The sequence below is a fragment of the Metopolophium dirhodum genome, chromosome 7, assembly GCF_019925205.1.
Source record: "Metopolophium dirhodum isolate CAU chromosome 7, ASM1992520v1, whole genome shotgun sequence".
NCBI lineage: Eukaryota > Metazoa > Arthropoda > Insecta > Hemiptera > Aphididae > Metopolophium > Metopolophium dirhodum.
This window is the reverse complement of record NC_083566.1, coordinates 23592891-23618807: the sequence shown is the minus strand read 5'-3', so window position 1 is coordinate 23618807 and position 25917 is coordinate 23592891. Positions and strand designations below refer to the sequence as shown.

Genomic DNA, 25917 nt, shown 5'->3' with positions numbered 1-25917 from the left:
TTTAAATATACTTAAAAACTATATTTTTAAATCGTTCAGATTTTTTGTACTGTTTAAGGAATAAGGAGCGTCATTTGGATATACAAACTTCTGTTTTTCAAATGAGAACCTCCTTTTTTACTGGGAATTATATTTTATATTATATTCTTTATAAATCATTTTTACTAAAACGGGGGTTCTCATCTGAAAAACAGAAGTTTGAATCAGTACACTCCTTAAGTAGGAAATGTAAAAATTTCATAAATCAGATTTTGAATTAATTCAATGAAAAAATGGGGATGAGCTACCCTGTACAGAAAATAATTTAAAAACATATCAAAAGGTATGAAAAAAGATCACAAATCATAATCCGGGAAAAAGAAAGACGTGTAAATTATATTGCAAAGTTTTAAGTTTATCATTTTCTCCGAAACAATACTTGGATTTTTACACGCAGAGACAGCCATAATATTGTAATTAAGTTTATACTGTACCTATACAATAGTGCACACACGCAGTGTAGAAGTACGAAATCGTACGCTTCTAGTCGGCGACATCCATAATATAAACATACATAACATAATAAGATCGTGGTATTATACTATACACATTGCATACAATATTATACAGTATACTGTATAACTACGAGAAATACTACTAGAGCTTTTGATCGAACATTTCGTATAAGTAGAATTGTCAAACTTCAGTAGATTCCGGTCGGGCGAACTCCTAAACGTTCGGCGATGTGTCACATAGACAAGTATAGTGTATAATATAAACCACGTGAATCCTCCTTATCTCACTACACGTAAATATTAGAAACGCTACTAGAACGACAAAATCATGAAGGCACGAACATTAAGAAAGTCCTCTAGTGTTTATGGAAAAACCAAATTTTAGATTCCTCGGTCTCATCAGCGTTAGGATCAATCAATAATAATAATATCACTGAGTGGGAAAACAACCTGTATTATGTCTCAATGTTTTATTATTATGTCTATAATATTACATTTAAAGATATAATATGTATTTATATATTGTTCATTTGTACATTGTGGAACTGGAACCTATGGACTTACAGGGTCATAGGCACTCATAGCAATATACTATACCATTCGAAGAGCAATACAGCAATATTATTGTTCGCTATAAAATAGATTAATTTACCTAAACATACTCGTAGAATACAATTATAGGTAGTACTTAAATAATTTAAATAAATTTAAAAATCACTACCTATTTATGGAGTATAATGTGTATAGTTTTAATTGTATTAATTATATATCTGAAAAACAAGTAGGTATTGTAGTTTTTCATTATTATTAGAAGGTATAATCTGTATAGTGATAATATTATATTTTATACGATTTCGATTTTTATATCACCGTGCATAGTATGGTACTTTTATAATATTGTCATTTGACGACGTATAGGCAGGTCGCAGGTGTATAGTACGTTATGGTTATTATATAATACAACAGGTACGGCATATTATATTGCTGTTAAGGGTTGTGTCGCGCAAACGTTTATCGCCATACCATTTGCGGACGACTAATGGTTTTAAGACGATCCAAAAATATTAGGTATAAGTAATCGTTATTCCGGCCGTCGTCTTCATCTTTAATATTGTCGGAGCCCGGCGAAACAAGAGAGACACGCGCACATACGCGAGACGACGTCGATTATTATTATTACTGTTATTTACAACCACCGCCACGTCATATCCTTTTCCGTGAAAACGTCCTATATACATACAATATCCATACATTTATAGGTAGTTTCTAATTTATATTATTATTATGAAAGCTTTTGTTGTGTCACGTGCGAGGGATAAAATGCGTGGGCGTTTGGGTATACGCAATTCGCTCAAATCTCGTTTTCGTTGACGAATAATTGATACTAGCGTATTACAATATGTTTATATATATATATATATTATACATACACATAATCGTGCGTAGTGTGTACATATTATACAGACCGCATGCATTGTATTCTGTAAGCGAAAACGGTGTAACAATTATCATTGCCGCGTCTTCGTGGCGGAGGCTGTGTGTACAAACAAACACACACACACACACACATTCACTAACCGATTTGGTAATCCGACGACGCCAAGGGTGTAGGTTTTTAATTATTTTTTAACATTTTTTTTTTTATCACTATACGTGTGTCGGTTTTAAAAACCTAATATTATAATATTATTGTTATCATTATTTGACGAGTATTCTAGCTTAGGTCGTCTACAACCTGCAGCTATCCCTGCTATCTCGTATAATACCAAAATTATTCGAGTATAATATTATAATATATTATGTGTGGCACCGTTGTCGTCGTCGCCTAAACGTGACATTTAATACAGGTAGGTACTTCAATGAACCGACGTAATATTATACTATTAAATTAAAGTATTGCGATAGTTACGTGTGCATAGTTATTACAATGTGCATTGTACTGTCATAATTACGCGGTGCGATAATCGGAATTTATTTTATTCGCACGCAAGACCACCACGACTATTGTTCGTATATTATATTATTATTGCATTATTTCGGAGAGCTTTTCGTTTTTTTGTTGTAGTGTACCTACGTACTACAACGGTCCCAGACCGTTAACGCGGTTACGTTTTTTCACCGGCTTTTAGATTTCCTCTCTGCAGTCCAATATTGTATAATCATTATATAGTCACTACACCACAAGCATATAACATATAATTTATAGCGCGAAAAGAGTTTTCGCCGAGTGAGTAAACAGTAAACACCAAAATCGTTTCGACGTCGAGTCCTATTATTGAAGTATAGAACACGTTCAACTGTGTACGCTTCTCGACGATGGGAAATACAATCATTGGTACTTATATTTTTGTTCGTCAAAGTTTGACAGCACACCACTATAGCTGTATAATAATAATAATATTATGTATAGTATATATACACGCAGGGTTTCGACCGCGTAGGGGCGATTGTCTCTATTCACTGCGTATATATAATATACACTAATATACATCACTGCATGACCGCTGTACGGCAGCTAACTTATCCGTTTAGGCGAGGCAGCGTTGAATTTAAAAGCACTTACCCCCGTGGGCACGGCATATGGCGTAGGGTAGTCTTGATATTATTATTAATCGGCTGCTGGATATACGCGCAATTCGGTTCGACCGGCGGCTATTGAGTTTTGCAGCGGACATTGCGGGTTGCCAGACTGCGTCTACCCGCTTCTACGTCTCGAGTGTCGGCAAACTTCTTTACCGCCCATCGTATAATATAGTAGACAGCCCGACCATTCGATATCAATCAGAAGAGAGAACTAATATCTCTATATCTCTGAATTTTAGCGCCGAAAAAGCGATGAAAAATATATATACTTCCGCACATCGCAGCTGTCTTACTCGGATGTATTAATATGATATTATCCATGCTTACAAAATGGTTCGAAATATTTTGCTAGACTATATTATGATTGAGTATAATATGTATAATACAGTCGTGTGCTTTATATTATATGATTTATATAAAAGTAATAACCTCTTGAACAGTAAAACTGAATTAAATTTATCGTCCATTCAACGTTGTGAATAAAACGTTTTGAACTGAAGACTTAAATAATTATCGTCTTTAATACCATATAAATCGTTAAACAATAAATGGGAGTTGTTGTTATTTTGAAAAAAAATTCTATTTTTATAATTGTTTTTTGTTTTTTTAAAATTTTTTGTATTTAATTTCATAAATATTTTCGTAGTATTTTGATATTTTGAATGAGTATTTAATTGGTTATAACTTATAACTTATAAACTTATAGCTATAGCCTATAGGTATTTAAAGTTTAGATGGACGGAGTTGAATGACTCAAGAGTATGGCAAAATGATGGTCCATTCATTTGTCCACTCATAATACTTTTGACAATAGATAATATAAGAATGGATAGGACATGCCTATACCAGTTTCATATAGGACCGTGTTTAACCTTATTTTCTATTTACATTATAATAACCCATTATAAATTTGTATTTTATTTTATTTTATTTTAATTAATTTATTACTATTTTATTTCCACTAGGCCACTATCACTATGTTACTGTTGCATTATAATAAGTAATATGTTAAGAATATTTGCTTTGAATTTGGATGGCCCCCGAATATTTTCAAAATTCCCAATGTGGCACTCCAAAAATATGAATTGGTGACCCCTGTTGTACACTGTGACTGGAAGGGTTCCTCTTTAGCCATAATAATCTATTATTAAAGATTTTCTCAAACTTCTTGAAAGACTTATGCATATAAGTAATCAGTAAACATTTGATGAATCACGATTTAGTGGGCCATGATTGTTCATTAAATTTTAGTAAGTTATTAAATTAATTAATTTTTATGCAACTCATCGGCATCAATATGTTAGGTATAAATGTTACTAATAGTATGTTATTATTATAAGCTATGTTACGTACATAATAGTTAGTTATTAGTTTATACTTATGTTAAATTTTACTCGATTTAAAACTTATAAACCGATAAAAATAGTTATTTATAATTTTTTAACGTAGGAGTTTAATTAATGAATGTGTTTAAGACACCAAACAACCCTGAACAAAGATACCGGAAGGAGTTATTATTTTATGCAACATCACATGGACAGAAATTACTCGATGGATTATGAACGGGCTGTCAACGTAGATTTTGAATAAAATAATATTAATGACGAATTTCACATTGTGGCGTAGTAAAAAAAAAAACGTGATAAATACAACTACCTAAACCTAGTTTCTACCTATAAGTATCTGTAGATAGGTAGGTACAATGTTCAAGTATATAACAATAATTGAGTATCTGAGTAGGTCGCGACCACACGACTAATAAAACAAACATTAAACCTGTTTAAAATCTAATGATCAATATTATATTATAGCGATGAAAAATGAATGAAGACCGTGAAAGTACAATTTATACAACGTGTGTTTATTTCACATGTCAAGTAATAAAAATGTTTTCGATTTGTCGTCTGCTCGTTCGTAATGTTTCCATAATGCAGTATGCTACATACACACACATATATATATAATGATACAATTTCTTCTACAACTGTTATTAATAGTATTATTTTTATTGTTATGGTTATTGTTATTATTACTCTTGTAAGCTTCAAATAGTTTTATTTAGTGTATACGCTGTTAGTTAGTGCCAAGCAGAATAACACTTTTTTAAAGCAATATACAATTAAATGTAATGTCGGCCGGAACGAAAGCCTGCGAGCAAGATAAGATTTTCACATTTTAATTAATAAACTGAGTATTATATTGTTTTAATCTGTTAGCGTTTTGAAATATTAACATTATTATTCATTTTAGCTATCAAGCGCGTATTACACAGTTCCTGTTTTTCTACAAATATAAAAAAACGTTATGGTCCGTTTTTTTCGAATTAAAAAAAAAGAATATTGTGAGTAGGTACCTATATTTATATGCAAACTATCATTATTGAGGTAACTATCTTATAAGTGGATATTTAATTGTGTCTTTAAAAAAGGTGGGTAAGTTGATGTCGCTCTGCTGTACAGTATGTTACAAGTGGGTCAATGTGATGGATGGTGTTAAATTTGAATTCAATGATATAATAACATTGTATAAGAAAAACGATTCTGAGCGAAAACGGCCAGTCAACCTATGATATTACCAAGTATATTTGATGATATTATTGTGAATAAAGTAATTTATAAAATACCTATTTACGTAAAGACTTATTTTCAATTTTCAATCCTTAGATATAAAAATTGAACATTTTATAAATTTTAACTACAAAATAATTATTAAATTATAAATTTGATAAATTTTGTCAACATTTGAACTTTAAATGCTTATAAAAAAAAATTGTGCCTATGTATTTTTAATATTTTTCAACTGCTATTAGAAAAATATATCAGGAGCCTTGCATTAAATTTTCACGCTTTTTTACCCAACAAATAAAATTTTATTGATATTTATAGAAAAAAAATTGAAAACTGACAGTGTCCGTAAACAGCTCAAAAAGAGCCAAAATATTTTCAAAATGTTATGGTGTATAAAAATGCTAATTTAAACATTCAGTGAAATTTTCAAGTACCACAGTCATACGTTTTTTAATTACAACAAAATAAGAAAATCGTTACATGAGATATCGAGTGAATATCAAATGGTGTAAAAATATGAATTTCAAACGCTCATAAAAATTTAATTTGACTTTCTTGTAGACATTTTTTTTTTGATAAAGGTAGAAAAACTTATGGATAATCTTGTATTACATTTTCAAATCTTAGATTTAAAAAGAAAAATTTTTATGAATTCTCAACTCAAAATAATTTGCTAATTTTCGTGATTTTTCCGTATTTTGTCAATATTTGAACTTTAAATGCTTATAAATAAAAACCATGACTTAGGATTTTTAATTTTTTTCATCTGCCTTTGAAGCAATAACCTAGGAGCCTTCTATTTAGTTTTCAAGCCTTTTTACCCAACAGATACAATTTTATTGATATTTATAGAAAAAAAAACTAAAAGAAATGGAAACTGAAAATGTCCGTAAACAGCTCAAAATAAGTCAAAATATTTGGAATATGTTATGGTGTATAGAAAATGCTAATATAAATATTCAGTCAAAATTGAATGCACCTACGGTCATTTGTTTTAGAGTTGCACCAAAAACCAAAATCGATTTTCTCGAAAACAGATTTTGCGTAAAAATTCCCGTTTTTCCTTAATTTTTCTTTTGTTTTTCACGTCGCTTTTGAACTACTGGGAAATTTTTACTTTTGACCCCCCCAAAGTAACAACTAGATACACTTTCCTATCAGAAAAGTTACTGTTGAAGATAATCCAAGCACTTTTACTGTCCTAAAAGGTGATGACAGACACAAAAAAAAAAAAAAACACTTCATTGTATAATCAATACATTCATCGCTTCGCTCAGAATCTAAAATCAAATAATAATACTTACGTACTAATTTTTAGATGAAAAAAATCAGCAACGGCTTATAGGTATGTTAATAATTAATATGATATACTATGATCTTGGAAACCGTAAAACTCTGATAGTCTGATTAAATTTGTTGTACCAATTCCTGTATACTTTAAAGATATTCAATCAAAATTTATTTTTAAATATACATGATGATTCACCAGCATTCCCAGTTACTCACCATAATTTAAATTCTGATTTTTGGAATTTTAATGTACATCAACTTAAGAACCTTATTATTTCTAATTATTTACAATTTGTATACCATTTAAGGAGTGATGATTGATTTATATTTATTACCAACACTTTCAAATTATCACTGTCACCATATCTTTCAAACTCATTATTGTAGACCTAAATCCTTACACAAAGTTACAAACTTAAGAACTACTAGTTCAAACTCCTATTTAAATACAACAAAACTTTATAAAATCATCTGTCATACAGTTTACAGGGATAAAGGTCAGGACGCTCTTTAAATTTTATAAAAAATCTAAGGATTTAAAAATATATCCTCAAGTATTAAAATAATCCATAAATCAGTAATTGAATAAATAAATTGAAAAAGATGGAAAGCATGCTTGGTGAATAAAATATAAATATAAATAAAATATAAATTGTATACTCTATATAAAATGTGTTTTTTTAATTAAACTAAGTTGCAAGATTTTTGGTTCATATAGCTCAGGATCATATTATATTAACCCAACCTATATATTGTACCTAATACACTTAAATATTGTATATGCGGTATTATGGGCTATAGCTATATACTATAATAATGTGGTAAGATAATTTATATACGTTTGTGTATGACCCATAATATATTATTAGTCATTACATTCTATCTTTAAGTAATTGTAAGCTGACAACAGACTGTGCAGGCAAATAGCGGCTAACGTTAAATCTCCAAACTGAGACCATATTTAGTGTAATAAGATCTACGAATACGATACGATTCATCGTAGATAAGAATTTATTGGTAAATATTTTGTGATCATACCTAGGTTTATAGGCACGTCATTTAAAAAAAAATATAATAATAGGTACAATATCTATGGATTATGATTGATTAAAATTATTGTTCGTAGTTTTACTAGTCAATTTCTCATATTGTAGAGTTATTATAAACTGCTCTGCAGGATATTGATTATTTTTTGTGCACAATATGTATAATATAGGATCTAAAATGAAATTATAAAAACGTTAGATTTTAAAATAGCGGAAGTTCGTAAAAAATATAACTCCTCATTTTTTCCTACAGATAAAATACCCAAGTGAATACTGAAAACATTAGGTTCAATGCAATAATTATTGCTGTCAGGTTCCCACGGTTACATTTTGTGGAATTGAGCAACAAAGTATATTTATTGTTGTTTGATTGGATACACTTATATAGGTGTGGAACTATGGAAGACATGTTTGATCAGTGCTATAAGAGCAAAATAACATTCTTTGTTAACCTTGTGCAGCATGGTAGGTTGTAGGTACTATCTAAATTTTACAACAAAAGCGAAAATCATTTTAAATAATGGCATATTTGTTTTTAACACTTCTCAAATATTTAGGAGATTACGCACCTATAATTTAGCTACACATCTACTTTAGTAGGTATCTATCATACTATATAAGTAAATCTATCCGAAATATATATTATTTGAAATTGAACACATGAATAAAATAATAATATTATAATATAATAATAAAATTATAATGGTTTTTAAATAGCTATTAAAATACATCTTAAAGTCATTATGATCTATAGGTACCTACACCGCATGGAGAGTTTAAATACACAATGTTACGACTTTTACCTACATATGATTTTAGTATTTTACATATTATATTATGCACATTATTTTCACTTTTTCAAGGCGTATAATTAGAAAACAATATGAATAATAATGATATATGGTAAAACAAAAACATTATCATTAAGCAAGACGTCGTCGTTTTACTTCGTTGCGTTCGTTATGTTTTCAGACTTTCAGTATAGTTGCTGGTATTACGGTACCCACACACTCGATAGTTACTATAATATAAATTACCTGATTAAAATTATGAAATATTATATTATATTACGGCGTATACAATTTAACCGTAATTTCGTTCTTATCTCGCATAACAATGTATAAGAGATAACAAAAAAAAAGATGCATTTTGTCGATAAGACTTATGAATATAATATGGTTTCATATCACGAGTACCATATAATATTATATACCTAGCTATGTAGTAGGCTACATCGATCACTGCGTCCAACAGTGTCGAAGGCTGCTGCTGATAGTGATATATAATAGGTGTACATAAATATTGTCAGTGCCTAATATACGTTTTTCTACAGTTCATAGACATCTGAGAGTACTGAGGCGAGGTCACAGCGACATTGGATACATTTTTGTTTATCGTAATCTACATTAGGTATAATATCATCTGAAAGACATTAACGCCCGGGGAATAGAATCTCATTTATACCGGGACCCACGGCGACGTCGTTTCTGTCGCAGGCTTATCCACCGTCGTCTATAATATACCATACATATTAGTATATTCCACGCTTCGTTTTACCCGATGACACCTTCATCCTTCTTTGATTAGGCAAAACCTTTTTCTATTCGGTATAAAATATTACACGCAGAGTTCACGCACCGGCACGTTGCGCTCCCGACAAAGCTGGCGGCGGGTTTATCGTGGTGATGTTCGATTTCAATATTATTTTGTACAAACAAAAATAACTATCGTTTTAAGGCGGCTGTGGATTTCTTCGCACTTCGGAATTCAACGAGTTATAACGATATTATTACGTTGGGTGAGCGCTCGATAAATAACTCGCCAGACGTCGTGTACGCATGATCCAGAATATTATTATCTATAAAGCACGCCGTCATACAGAGCTGCCGGGATTATTGTTTCAGAAACAGAAAACCGAATGAAACCGGCAACTATACGACCACTCGTCTACAACACTATCTGCACTCGTTACGCCTTGATATTATAATATAATTATTATTATAACATACACATATTACGTGTTTTCGTATTTTCGCAAAAACAAACATGCAAGTCATTACGAAAGTGAAATTAAATTCGTACTATAATTATTATTTGAATACGACCTTGAGGCGTCCCCGTCGCCAACTAGTTTTATTTATTTTTTTTTTGTCGACATACACTATGAATACGATCAAATAATGACAACGCCAACACGCCGTCCTATACGACCTATTTACTCGATGATACAGTGGCTATATTTAAGGTGTGGGGATCAAGGGGACTGATACCATTCCTTTTAATTGAGATCAAACATAATATACCTACATATTTTGATACATTTATAATTTTTTTCGTTAAATGAAATTCCATCCTCCACCGTTTGAAAAATATTCTGATCTGTGACTCTGTGGTGAAACCGACGTATTTAATATCATAATTAGGTGTACTTATACTATTTAACGCATACAATGAACTGCAGAACACTTAGAAACAGTTTAATATGAATTGAATTGCGTACGCAGGCAAGAAATTGTATAAAGAATATATTATTATATAGCAAATGGCTGAGGCGATTTTTTGGCTCTATATTTTTTTTTACACTCCACCAATAATGTTATCAAAATCACTAATAATTATAAAAAATAATAATAAATACGATGCACTTTAATCGAACCCGCCTCTCCAAATCTCAAATGATATTTTCTCTGTTAATAATGAACACATATACAAATATAATACTTGTACTGGCACTACTGTATACTTGTATAAATGATAAATTATAAAATATTAAATTTCATATAAAGTACTTATCTTACTGCAATTATTCAATTAAACATTAGCTGTTGTAATATACGGTACATAATGCATGCGTATAATTATTTTACTCACTAATATAGGTCTATACCTCCTGCACAGTGATATGCACACGTGATGACGGCTCTCGGCGTGCAAATCTCCCCGGTCGTCGCGTATATAAAGATAATAATAATAATTAACGTCTCGTACGCGTACATTATGATGCGACGAGTAACGATAAACGGGCCCGAGCGGAGCAAATCAATCATAATAAATAATCATAATTCAACTATAAATTGAACTATAGGTACGTACACTCGTGTATTATTATATTATTTACAATTTTATATACCGTTCCTGCTACCGAAGTGCCGAACTACTCTGTATACCTAACCCACCCGATGCCGTGTCCTAGACTTCTATGGCTTTATATTATGACGGCGGGGTGCCCTTTTGCTTTCGCAGGTCGGTTTAAAAACTTACACAACAGTACGTTTTGATCTCGTTAATCCCGGGTTGCCTGTCGTTCGCGATACTCGCAGGGAAAATCACCCGGAAAATAGGACGCGCACTATGCTTACAGCACGCATATACGGTTGAGCATACGCCGTACACTATAGACTATAATATTACCGGCTACTGCAATTATTTAGATATCGTCATCATCTGTATTATGTCATCTTCACAAAACACGGTCCGTTTAACACGTCGAGTCGTCGGAAAGACGAAGTTTTACGATTTGAACATAATAATAATATTATTATTCGCGTTTTACCCGTATGGCCATGTAGGTAGGTATATAGTAGGTACGCGTACCGGCGAGCGCGGCGACCAGTTTGATGAGTGTGTACGTTGGAAGAATTATTAATATTATATTGCAATATCATAATATTCATAATAATATAGATAACATAATATTATATTTTAATATTACAATGGGTAAACACGCTTATTAAATAAACCTTGAAACGACGCCTAGCTTAAATATATTATATTATTAGGTATATGTGTATAAGTACATGATATTATTTTATCTGTTTAATGACGTTTTTAATAATACGCGCGCCGTTTTCAATTTGGTCGTATGTAGGCGTACGCGAGTTTTATAATGATAATAATAATATTTACGAATGCAATCACGAGCGAATGACCGATGTCAAATGTTCGTGTCGTACTGTTTTAGTGATATGCTCTTAAGGAATTACAGTAACATAATTAGGCAAATCGCCGTCACGTAACTATATTGTCGTAACTAGGTATGACACTTCATTGTTGTTGGCCGTTTGTGCTCTGGACCGATAACATCTTCAAACGCTAATCCAACGAAAATAACAATAACAATTAACGATAGACGATAGTAATAATAAAAATAATAATATTAATATACGTACAGAATACAGATAATATTATAATATTAACATTATAATGGCATTGCCGTAAAAGGCGCGAGTGGAGGTCAAATTAGACAAAAAAAAAAATCCACGCTGTAGGATTTATGGATAATAACATAATGTACCTAAACGTGCAGCCTCCCCAGCCACAGCTGTAGAGCTGTACATTTTCATGAACATTTTTTTAGTTGCAAAAATATTTTTTTTGGTATGGAATTTGTAAATATATTTTTTTTTAATTTAGGCCATTTGTTAATTATTCATTTAATCATTTACTCACAAAACATTTACTGACTTACTTATAAAATAAAAATGTTAACTGTTTAATATAGGTACTTTATTACTTAAAAATGAAGGTGTTATAAATTTAAAAAAAATTTTTAGAATTTAGAATTAATTGAATCTTTATTAGGTACATGGTACATCAGTACATGAATTGTATAATACATTATTTATATTATATTAAAAAAAATGTTGGTATTTGCTTAAATCATCTGAAAATGTATATAGTTCTCTTCTTTCTATAGTTTGTGTACTTAAAATACATTTTATTTCATCAGCATTTATTGATGATGTTTCTTCAATGAATGGAAAAATGAAAGAAATAGTGGACTTTTTTTTCATAAGCTACACCCAGTACTCGGAACAAGAAACTTTTTGTTCAATCAAACAAATGTATTGCTTAGTTATTATTTTTTAGGACATTTCAATCACTATAAAATCTCTTTTTTTTAATGCGATCATCAGTGAAATCCATTTCTTATATCACACTATATTATCATTTATCATTTATCAGTATTATCACTATCGTTATTATTATTAAACACGTACAATTACAAATTTTTCGAAAATTTTCAATCTTACAGCTCTAGACAGCTGTATTGCTACCCAGCGCCTTTTAATCATTGCACATTTGTATAAAATTAATTATTTCACTCAGAAAATTCTCAGATATGTGCAAGCTTTAGTCAATCCGTTCTGTATTATTTATCAATAATAATAATTATAATATTATATTGTTGTTGTGCGAGTGCAAATTGTAGGTACCTCAGTACCTATATGTTTCATCTTTGTACTTTGATGATTCAAACGTATTTGCAGTATCAGTGTACAATGTGTACTTGCTATAATATATACACAGATGTAGAGGCGCAAAAGCATATTATATATAGCTACGCCGACTCGATTCGTTTGCGGTCCTATAATAATAATAATAATAATAATAATAATAATATATTCGCTATGTAAATTCCATGCATTTTAAGTGGGTTCGTTTTTGCAAACGAGGTCGAAACACGGTGACGACGACCCATTATATGGGTTTTAACGCGAAAACACAACGTGCCAGCCGCCAGGTGTATAATAATATTAAATATACAACATGCACGTGCGAAAAACATACCTATACGTAAAACATATTAGTAGGTACGCGGAAAAAAAAAGACCCATTAAAATATTTTATAAATTGTATTATATTTTATATTATAGTTGCATTCGCATTATAATAATTATCAAAAACAAACGTAGATATTACTCCAACGATGGTGAGAGTAATAGAGTATAAAATATGGGTTTAGCAAACGTCCGCCAGACCGCCAATGGATAACACTTGAGCACAGTCTGTGTGACGACTGTACGATGACCGACGAGATAATACAACACCATACACACCTGTAGGCTGTAATTGTAAATTGAAATATTATTATGGTATTATTATCTATTAAATTATTATTTCATCGTGTGTAAAGTATATTGTACAGACAATAGACATAATCCACCGTACGATAAACATCTCTCCAAAATAATAAAAATTATCAAAGACCCCCGCGCGGGGGGGGGGGGGCACTGATTTATTACTCAGCGTTTATTTTTTTTGTGTAAGAATCCTGAGCGGCAAAAATGACTTTTGATATTTTAATAATGGGTAAAAATCACGAGCAATAAACACGAGAGTATTATAATACAACATGCTCGACCGAGTCGGTCTGCGCATACGTATTTAATAAGCCTTTCTTAATAAAAATACTACGTGTGGTGAAAAAACTTTCCCAGAAAAATATATTACCTACCTAGCTGCTTCTTATAAGTATACCCTTCGCCCGACAGCATAAACTATAATTAGTACTATACTTACCTACTTATGACTTGTACACTACAAACGATATTTCGTGTGATGCGTAGTGGTTTTGGTGGAATGCTCTCTATACACTCTCGTCGCATAAAGTACCTATATCCACCAATCGGTCGAACGGCGTTTCGTACTCGCCAGTCGCCGCGACGGTTACATTGCGAATATTGTTTATAACGACGAGACTTTGTTCAATTCGAAACAAACTCTCCATTTTTCGTGGGAACACTAATATAATAACAATAATATACGAGTAAAAATAAATCACCACAATATAGTCAACTCCAAACTGCAAACCTCGTACAAAATGTTACATATATATAATATTATATGTAATATGTATGCGCTAAGTTGACGACCCGTCGTCATTTATCATCGTCGGATGATCTCGGGGCGGCAGCAGTAATCCTTCGCCGGCGGCGGCTACGAAATATTTTACGACCACGGCGCGTGACCCTGTGAATCCAAATTTAGAGAAGCCCGATCCTTATCAAATAATAACGCGCACACGACTCTTTAAGGCGGCAGTAGAGGCACTTTTTATCTCTTGTTTTTTTCCCGTCCTTGACCGTTCGAGGAAATTACTACGACGACGACGACGATAATAATATAATGGCAACGACTTTTTCGCGACAAATACGACGGCAATGCCCCCCCCCCCCCCGGGTATGTACCACCCTTCCCCGGAGGGTGATTGCGACGACGCTGCAATATTCGTGTGTTTAAAACGTACTATATTATATTATTATTACATTACATAGTCGCGTGGTAATAACACTATTATATTGTATAATATCGTGATCTCCGCGATTAGTCACGACTCCGGTGACGGTTAAACGATAAAACGTTTGGCAAAAGAAAAGGAAAAAAAAATAAATAACTAGCGTTTTATTATTGTATTAGATACACGGAAGCGAACCGATGAAGGTCACCTTTGCATAATATACATATGTTGCTCTAGCAATAATTATCGCCAGCATCGCGTATTGCATATTATAATATGTACAATACTTTGTGTTTATAATATTATATAGTACCGGTATAATAATAATAATAATAATAATAATAATATTTAATAAAGATACCAAGCTTTAATATTATTATGACGTATTATGGGTATATGTTTATATCCGCGCACGCGACCAAGGTTCGAGTGCGGGCCACATATTATTGTAGCTTATAATTTATTATAACTTTATTATCTATATAATATTACAATAATATACGTTTATTATAATAGGCGTCGGCGTTGGATAACGCGATGTGTTATATTCTCAGCTTCCTGGGGGCGAGCAGCAGCTGTAGGTATTGCTACAATCGCGTATTGTATGCGATATAATAATAATATTATTATCTATCGTTTCGGGCTCGCAATTATTTCCGTTTCGGTATTATCACCACCGTCGTCGTTATATTACTGTTAAATGTCAGACTCTCCGGGCGGGCTTGTCCGCTGCGTAACTCCTGCGCGTATATAGTGGATTATATATATATATTATATATAAGTATATAACACTCATAGGTGCGCACTACATACGTAGGTGCAGAACAGTCGTTGATTCGAACCTCCATTATTCTCCTAACGACTTCATTTGGTCCAAAGGTTATCCCGGAAAACACGCGCTTTCGGGGCTTTTTTTCCACGGCGAGAACGCGCGGGGCTTTTCCTTTTTGTGTTTACTCGTCACGTCTATCGAACATTGGGATTTATATTGATATTATATTATATTGTTTTGTATCATAAACGACAGTCTTCGCCCGCAGAAAGTCGTCCATGCACCCTCCTACTCAGAGCAATTATTTAATCCTACGTAAAACATTTCGTAAAATGATTACGATTCGAAGGACTTGTGCTTGACTCCGTGCTTTTATTTTTTTGGTAATATAATAATAAAATATTAATATTGTTATGAATCGATAAAACGCCGCGAGTTGACGACGGGACCAGCGGAGAGTGGGCCAGTCTACGTCCGTGTCACGCAAAAAAGTTAAATGTACATTTACGCGATGACTTTGGATTCTTTAAAACTTTCCAGGCCATTGTCGTAAACTTTTACATAATACGATATAAGTTTATAACCAAATTGAAAAAAATCTAGTTTTCAAAAAGGGTTACAAAATATTATTAATTACAATTTTTGTAACCGCAGAATAGTGATCCCATTATACGATTATTTATTTGTTTTCCTGTAATTTTCCTAAATGGCTTAGCCTGAAATTAATGGGCTCGAATGTTTGTTTGATTTATCTTTTGAGTTTGTGTGGGAAAACGATAACTGCCAAAAACCGACAATCCATATCGAATCTAAAAATGTACCTATTGAAATATTGAATGTATTCATTTAAGTACCAACAGTAAGGTTAGTACTTATAGATATTAGTACCTACATAATAATATAATATCTATAGTTATTATACATATAAATAAATAAGCTATTTATAATTAATTACGATAATTGTAAACCTATTTGATAGAGGTTATTATGTATATTTTATTTTTTAAAAAGACTATAGTAAAATATTACATATTTATTAACAACCAATGTTGCTATTAAAACCTTGAATGTCATATAAAATCGATATTAATTAGCATCTATGTGGTTGCTGCAGTGGTTGCTTGATTTTTTTCTCGATATAAGTAAACCAAAAATCATTTTTTTCCAACTAATAACAATTATTATTATTATTTTAAATTTTCGTCAAATAGGTCATTCGCAACGCTAGAAAAATTTTACTCAATTCGTTTATAAATATTGCAACACGAGAATAAGGTTGTAAAAATAGATTATTAGTCATACCGTCCAATTTAAGTATATAATTTATGCGATTCCAACTTAAATCGACGTGATTTTCAGTAAAAACTTACCGAGAAAAAAATCACAGGCAAACATGTATCTTGACAATGATTATAAAATTATTCAAATCCGTTTTTCTCCGTAATTCGAGTGCTTTCGAGTGTTGAATACTTTAAAAATTCAATTCTAAAAACATCTCGAGTACAATAATAGTATTGATAAGATACAAAACAAATAGACGCGTTGAACATAGTATAAAAGTAAAAAAAAAATCAGAAAAAACTAAAATAAATTGCTTAAATTATATTAATATAACAAAGGCGTTCGAAATATTTCATATCCACGCATAATAGTATACTATATTATGTATTTTTGTGAAATATTTATGAATCCTTTTTATTATTGCCAACGAAAGTTCGGTTTGGAATTTAAATGGCGTAAAGTAGGATAAAGAGATCAGTGCCAAACATTTATCGAAGTATATAATATTTTAGCGATTTGTAGTTGCTGTATTATGAATAAGTATACCTACATATTATTATGCACTGCATTATCTCGTTTACTGCAATGCGCGTGTTAAGTTAAAACAGCATATATTATTATTATTTATTTTCGTTACTAGCATAATATGGTACTATAAATATACATACCAACTATGATGTGCGCAGTGTAATATTTTTAAATTTTAGTTTTTGTCGTATGCAGTAATTCTGCATGTATACTATAGTCCTGAAATCTAAAACAAACGACTATAAAAACCTAAACGGTTCTTGTAATTTGTGTCTTTCACCTGTGCACAGAGCCGTCCAGAAAAACAACCCAAGGAGGGAGCCTAGATTAATTAATTTCCCAACTAAAAAAAAAAAATTGTCCCGTTTCGCACGAGTGGTTATTATTATAAACGTCGGAATACATATTTAGGATTTATTAACCTTGCACACATAAAGTGAGAGGAATTTTTTTGGTATTGAGTCAGTGTACTCGGAACTTATAAGTACCTACTATAATAGTAGACGCGGTTGGGTATTATAAAAACTTACAAGATGCAAATTCATGGCATCATTTTTGGTGATAAATATAATTAATAATATAATAATATGGACCTTAACTGGCTGAACTTCTAAAAACATTGAAACTGTTTCTTCAATTAAATATACAAATACAATTATTTTATAGTAATAACATAAGACATTTATTAAGTATATAATATTATAATACAATTTATTATTAGGTACCTAATTTAATACTAATTAATAAATAATGAGTATGCGTTGGACATTATTTTGCTGTGAAACATTTTGAACAAAAAATTGTAAATACGTACGTCTACGGTATCATTTCCCGTTTGTACAAATTTCGTAAGGTTGCAGTTGCACTTTCAAATGGATTTATAATATTTGCCCGTTTTCGGCAATATAATTTTTCTTCATGAATATTTTTATTTTAAACCATCATTAAAGTTGAATTTACTTTTACCCGTTTTCTTCTTATTTTATTTACGTCACTCATTTTTGTTTTTTGTAAAATATAACGAGAACGATAAGTATAAATAATATAAAAGGATAAATAATAATAAATAGTATTAAATACTTTACTAATTTGCATAGGTTATATATACGTACGCTAGGATTTAGGAAAGATAATAATTTAATGTATTTCTTATTAATATGTTTTTTGCGTTGAGTGCGTTCGTTATGATTTAGGATTATGATCAAGGAAACGAAATTAAAAATGGGAGAAATGTAGGTATAACTGCTTTGCTGTACTAAAGAAGTTGTCGAGTGTATCTCGCCACTGAGTAAGTCACTGTAATAGTGTAATATATGTGTTAAATTTGAATTCAAAGATAAATCATTGGATAAGAAAACGGAAAAAAGATTCTGTGCGAAAACTGTCTACCAGCCTATATTGCTAAGTATATTTTATGGTATATTTATTTTGGTATTATATGGTTATTTATTTTGTTATTAGTAATACGGTATGTTGAAATAATGTTCGCAGAAAACATGGCATTCATTATATTATTATTAGTATTAAATTATTGTAATAGTATATATTCGTAACATATTATAATATAATTATTAACTTTTGAGTCGATACCGATTACCGACTTACCGTTGATTACACCGATTATAGATATAATGATTAGGTTTAATAATCCAAATGTTTGGAAAATTTCATTGTAGATATAATATATAATATACGTATAAGTTTCAAGTACCACGAATGGTATTTTTGAATTATAACAATATATAATTAAAATTCTTCGTTTAAATATTTAATTTCGCCTAAATTAATTTAAAATGTCCATAAAATATTGAAATCATTTATTTTTTTAGCTTATTTGTTTCAAGTACCTATGAAGTACTTGTGAGGATTCTCGTTTTAAAATTCCAGGGCTCAGCTATAAAAATTAAATATTAAATATGAATTACTAAATTACAAAAAAAAATCGCAAACTTCCGTGACTGACAAATTTAGTCATGATTTAAACTTCAGATGCTTATTAAAAAAAAAAAATGTGTCAAATGTCCATGTATATTTAATAGTTTTGAATATAGTATAATATATTAGCGACTTACGAGGATCGTCCCGAGCCTACAGCCCTGCCTGTGCACCTCCGCCATAATTTATTTTAGTGCATGCTTACAAACTGTATTCAAAAATAAGGAAAGATTTGTAGTTTGTAATTTCTATGTACACTGTACACGCTGTATACAATAAATACCGCTATAACTTGTTGTATCTAAGTAGCTTCTGCACGTTTATAGGTAATTAACATAATGATACCTATAGGTGTATAATATCGTACTTTTGCATTTTGTTTATTTTCGTACCATTGCCTACACGAGTTGAATGCCATTTTGAATGGGTTATAAATTAATATTGTTGTCGTATCGTCTGCCAGGATAGCCCGTCGGTAAGTACTGTAATAGTACCTATGTGTTTATTTATTGATGAACAATAATATAACGGGGTTATTGTTCGTCCGCGAAAAGAGTAGACCACCCCACCTGTATTTGTGCCCGCGCTAAGAGATGCGATTTTTTGGAAAGAACACGTTTTTCAGCCGATCGATTTTTTCATTAATAAAATATAATGTAGCTTACAAAATATTATTTAACATAGTAAATCGTGATCGTGTTCTGTGGGACGAACATATTGCCTGTATATGGCGGTAATTGCAGTGGAATGGTGTGTTTTGTGAGGGGAGGGGGGGGGGAAATGTGTTTAGCGAATAGGCAAATGTATTTTATATTGTCATACCAGGAACACGTTTCGGCGAAACCCCGCATAAATTAATCGCATGACACTGTTGACATGTTCACCGTGACTCATTCCGGAATGGGATTTATGCGATTTGCTTAATCCATATTATATTAATGTGTTGTACACTTGTACGCGTATACTATACACATCGTGAAAACCAATGAATATACCTGGTATATGGTTGCTGTACGCGCACCTCTATTCGGCTATACGTAATAATAACGTGACGTGTTAATTGCAATTGGACTGTATGAGTCTATATATTATGTTGGTGTCTGGTATCCTGGTATTATTATAGTATTATACACCTAATGATATTATAATTCCGACGGTGACGCCGCAGCAATAAAGGTTTAATTTAAAACATTCGCGCTTTATAAAATATAATAATATCGTTCGTCTTTGTCTTTGTATTAATGATCATAAATAATATTAACAATATACCGTCGCGGGGCACGGCGCGCTTTTTTTTTTTGCAACAGTTTTTACTGCACCGATAAATACGTGCATTGAGTTTACCCAGGCAGGAAGTGTGTGTCGGCACGAAAACTGAATTTTCGCAATAAATTTACGCAAAATTAATATTATGAACGGTAAGCGCGTGCGTTTATTAATATTGTTATCACTCAGCGGTGGGAAAATGAAAATAACTAATAACACATTGTTATTGCATTAACGTGTGCGTGAGTGTGCTGGAATGTCTGGGAATAATTTACCGTGAAATTCGCAGTCGGGTGCCAAAAAGCAACGGTTAATGGAATTTGTACTTGATCATTGAATATCGGAAGTGGAAAAAAAATTCGACACAAGTGTTCCTAAACGGAAATTAAAATAGAATTAATATAGGTACAACCAATCTATGATAAAATAGCGTTGTAAATATATAGAATTTTAAAATAATATTATTTACATAAAGTAAAGTGAAGACGTTATCTTTTTTCGGGGTTGCTAGGTGATGGTGTGTGGCTAGGGGTTTTAGTTCAGAAAGGCTAAAATTGAGGTTAAAATTGAAATAAAATTCATTAATTACACGTACGTGGAATGAAAATAAACCGTCGTTAGTTTTACGTTAAGTTACGTATCTGATAGAATTTCGGGGCGTAGAGGGGGGGGGGGGGTGAACCATTTACTCTCCACCAGTTACGGTCTTGCAGCCGCCAACCATAAATAATAAATACAATAATCTGCATCAGTGGTTTTTTTTTTACAGTTTGGTCGTTATTGGCGTATAGTTAAGACTTATAACTTTATATGTATTTGCGCATAATAAAGTTACATAATAATATGGTACAATGACATTTTTGTGATACTCAGCGGTTACGTGTGGAGTTATCATTAATATACATTATACATAGTTCAAGTGGTCCTGTTGATATAATTCAATCTTAAGACTTTAGGTCCGTTTCACAGTATCCACGCGAACCTATCATATAGTATAGGACATAAGTACGAGCGCGTTTCAGTTTACATTGTTTTTAGTTCTTACGCTGTACACGCGAAATGCGCCATTCTGAGTATCGATTTATAGTATTTTATAAAATTAGAAATTATTTTTGAAGTCTGGTGATAATAATGTTTTAAGATGTGCTATCCCTTAATTATGGCCCCTTGGCGCTTATTAATGAAGGGCCCCGTGCCCCTGTAGTACAAGGGCCTACCATCCTACAGGACTAGCCAGTCCACCCCTGCATATTATCCATAATATAAGTGCTCGCCGTAAGTATACATTGTGTCTTCGTGCGCATATTATTGTCATCCACTATAGCAGAAAGGTCGATACTCAAACTCTCTGTATATAGTTAATGGCGAGTGAATAAATCTACTTGCAGAAAACGTTTTGAACGTGACTTATTTAAAAACGCAGTCAACTATAGAATTTTCGAAAAAATAATTTTTAAAAAATGTGTCAATGTCTGGGACGAATGTATGGCGGAACACCCTGTATAATATTATAGGCTGTAGCGTACGATTGGTTGTTTTCGAAAACTCGTCGTCATTGGCATATTTTGACAACGGTATAGGTAGGTAATTATAATAATATTATATCAATTAAGATTCAACAGTAACAGTACCTATACCTATCTAATATTCGTCAGACCGAAAAAGCATGTCGTCCGCCGTCGCACGTTCGAATTTATCATTTATTTTATACATAATCCGACATTGCGACCAACCCGACCAGTGATCAATATCAATAGTATTATATTATAATGTTCGATGTTTACCGTATAATATTTCGATATCATATTATAATTATTATCCCACATACCTACTATATTGCGTAAATATTTTTTTCGCACATTTACTCAAGTTTTTCGTCTGTGAACTGTTTACAGCGTACATAATATAATATTCTTCTTCGTGACACATCGCGGCCTGCTGCATTGCGCGATGAATACCAGCCGGCACGCGGTCGCCGCCGTCGCCGCCCTGGCGGTCGTCTGCTGTTCGATGCTCGCTGTCCGCGGCTACGAGTCCGGCGCGCCGGTGCTCACGTGTCGCACCATGATCCCGGGTCATGGCAAGGCGGCCCAGGTGTCTGCCGCCCCGTACAGGATCGTACCGTCGGAGAACGTCACGTCGTCGAGGATCCGCGTCACCCTAACCGCGCCGCGGCCCAACGACTACTTCATCGGGTTCCTGATCGAGGCCCGAGCGCCCGGAACCGGCGAGGATGCCGTCGGGTCGTTCATCCAGGTGCCGCAGGACTCGCAGACGCTCGACTGCAACGAAGTGACCGTGAGTGATATTATTACACACCAGTCTGCTGTTATGTATTTAAAATATTGTGCAATATTATAATGTTTGTGGGTCATGGGACTGACCGTGGTCACCACACATCTAGTTCAATTAAAGCCGACGATACATAATATATGTAAATCTGTAGGTACAATTTGAATAATATTGTAGCAACGTACATATTATACTGATTTTTTGACCAGTAAAACATATATAATCTTTTTAGCAACATCGAAACCCAATTTTTCACTGTAAGTAGAGCAAATTTTGCTACACTGAATGTAACACATTTTCCAGGAATTTATATTTTCCGACTAGATACCTAATGCAAAAGAAAAAACTTTTAGAGTATCCATATTGCTGATGGATTTTTCTATTCCTTGATATGATTTTGATTGTAAATCCATATTTCAATCTTCTCATTTGACTTTTGAAGTAAATACGTATGTTGTGCAGAGAATGCGAATTTAAATGCGAATACCATTTTAAGGACAATCATTTAGATCATTATACTCGCATCAGTTTTACACGTCTATAGAAAAGAAGGTAACTACACAGAACAAACTGAAACGCAATTGAAGAAACAGTCGTAATACAAACTAGTTGCATACCATTTTATACTATATACATATCCTTTTATATTGTTGTACAGTAGGTGTTGTAAAATAGTGAAAATTATGGCTGAATTGTACAGTACCTACTTGTTTTCTTGTTATAATAACGCTGGATTATCGCAATAATGCGTTCTCACGAGTCACGAGCGAGATGTGTAGACCAAGGTTAATCTAGTTGATTCCAAAATAGTATAATAAAAGTAGGTTGCATCTTGTTGAAATAATAGTAGGTACCTAATACAGAATTGAAACAACTTTCGGACATTATTTTCACAATTTTTTTGTACAAAATGTGTGGATTTTATTTTGTATAGGTACCTAATCATATTTAAACATGGTTTCTCGTATACACAAAACAATTACAGCAAAGAGATAATAATTCAATTTTGCTATTAGTTTTGATTTTTGAACTACGATTGTCATTTAAAAATAACATGTGTAAATTACAGCGATTTTCCTAATGAATTCGATATTAATATTTAGAGTTCGGGCGTGACGCATAGTAGCAACACGAAAAAGAAATCTGTAGAATTTGATTGGCAAGCACCGGAAAACTTTAACGGACCAGTGAATTTCGTGTAAGTTTTAACTATTTGATTAACACGTATAACGTTTAGTAATTCTGAATCCAACAATAGGTACTACGTTATGTTACGTAAAATGAACATCATAATATAAAACAATTATAATTTAATATTTTTTTTTATGCAGGGCAACGGTGTTACTTGATTACGCGACATTTTGGGTGGGCATTACTTCGACTCCAGTTCAGGTTAGCAGCGCAAAAGGTGGGCCTTCGATGGCCGGACCTACCGAAATCAGCAGATCAGAAAACGTATGATCAGTTTTTAAAATATTAATATTATATATTATAATTACTATTGTTATCGTATAACCAACGGAGATAAACCTATTAAGCTATGTCGTGCAAATGTTATATAGGGTCTCAAAGAAATCGAGGCAAACATTTACGATGGTTGTGGAAAAACTAAAAACTGCGTCGGAGCCCCTCTTGGTTGCATCCAAAGTATGAACTGCCGAGCAGTTGTCGCCTTGATGCCCTGGAATGACAAATATCAATTTGAAATGATGGCCCGTGACAGCCAATACGTGGCTTTTGGACTTTCAGACGACAACAAAATGGTATGTAATTTAAATGTCTATTCGGTTCAAAACGATATATGTATATAATAATATTTCCGTCAGATATATTCGTAATTGTCGGATTGATATACATAATATATTACCTATCCTTAGAAAAAGATTACTCTAAAAACAATCACTTCATACATTGTAATAATAGTACTATTTTTAATGCACAAAACATCTCCAATAAGTAGCGTGAGTCGTAAGCCAATTTTGATAGGTAAGCCCATCAAGTCAATATAAATTCCTGTCTGCTAAGTGTTTCTAAAGAATTTAATTATAAAACTTTTCTTCATTCTATCGGGTACCAATATACAAACACTCGTTTTAATAGTTCAACATTTAATATTGAATCTTAGACTTTAAACAAAACTTAAAACACTCTCAAGTTAAACGTGCAAAGTAATCAATTATGCGATGATTAATTATTGAACTTTATGGTTTCATGTGGTGACTTCTTGGTAATCTATAAAACCAAAAGAGCGAATAGTTGTTTAAATTTGTTGCAAAGCAAAATTAGTCCAAACACCAATGAGTTATTATAATAATATTTATATTACATGTTACACGCGGTATTTTTCAGAATAATATTAAACTTATCTAAGGTAAACACATAATATTGTTGTGTAAGATTTGAATTTTTATACCTATATTATTAAATTAATCAAAAGCAGTAGCGAGGCGTGAGGTTTTTGGTTAGGGAGACGCTGAAAAAAAAAATGACACTAATACAATAACAAATGTACACATTTTTTTTTGTATGAGTAGTTAATAATTCCTTCGTTAAAAATGGCATTAATTAAATCATCAGCCATGGCCCATGAGGACAAATTCAGTATAAAACAATAAATATTAAGAAACACGTAGATACAACGTACCTATCACGATTGCGTGACAATGCGACGACAACGTCGGTAATAAATATTGAGGACTGAGGTAATAACGAACGGCGAGACTTGTCTCATATAGCGTAGATAGTAAACCCCACTGACATTAGCATTCCCCCTGTACCCGCACGCCTATAATTTCGAGACTCATAACTAATAACTAATAACTAATACCTTATAAATAATTAT

At 32.2% G+C, this 25917-nt stretch overlaps 1 protein-coding gene across 1 annotated transcript in view; it reads left to right on the top strand.

The window, feature by feature from the left end:
• Positions 1-25917, top strand: part of LOC132948872 (putative ferric-chelate reductase 1 homolog) — a 50936-nt gene that overhangs the window by 19380 nt on the left and 5639 nt on the right. The window contains exons 2-5 of the mRNA XM_061019548.1: positions 22679-23081; positions 24179-24273; positions 24407-24530; positions 24638-24838. Of these exons, the coding sequence (XP_060875531.1) occupies positions 22734-23081; positions 24179-24273; positions 24407-24530; positions 24638-24838 (768 nt within the window). The 5' untranslated portion in view covers positions 22679-22733. The remainder of the gene's footprint in view (positions 1-22678; positions 23082-24178; positions 24274-24406; positions 24531-24637; positions 24839-25917) is intronic.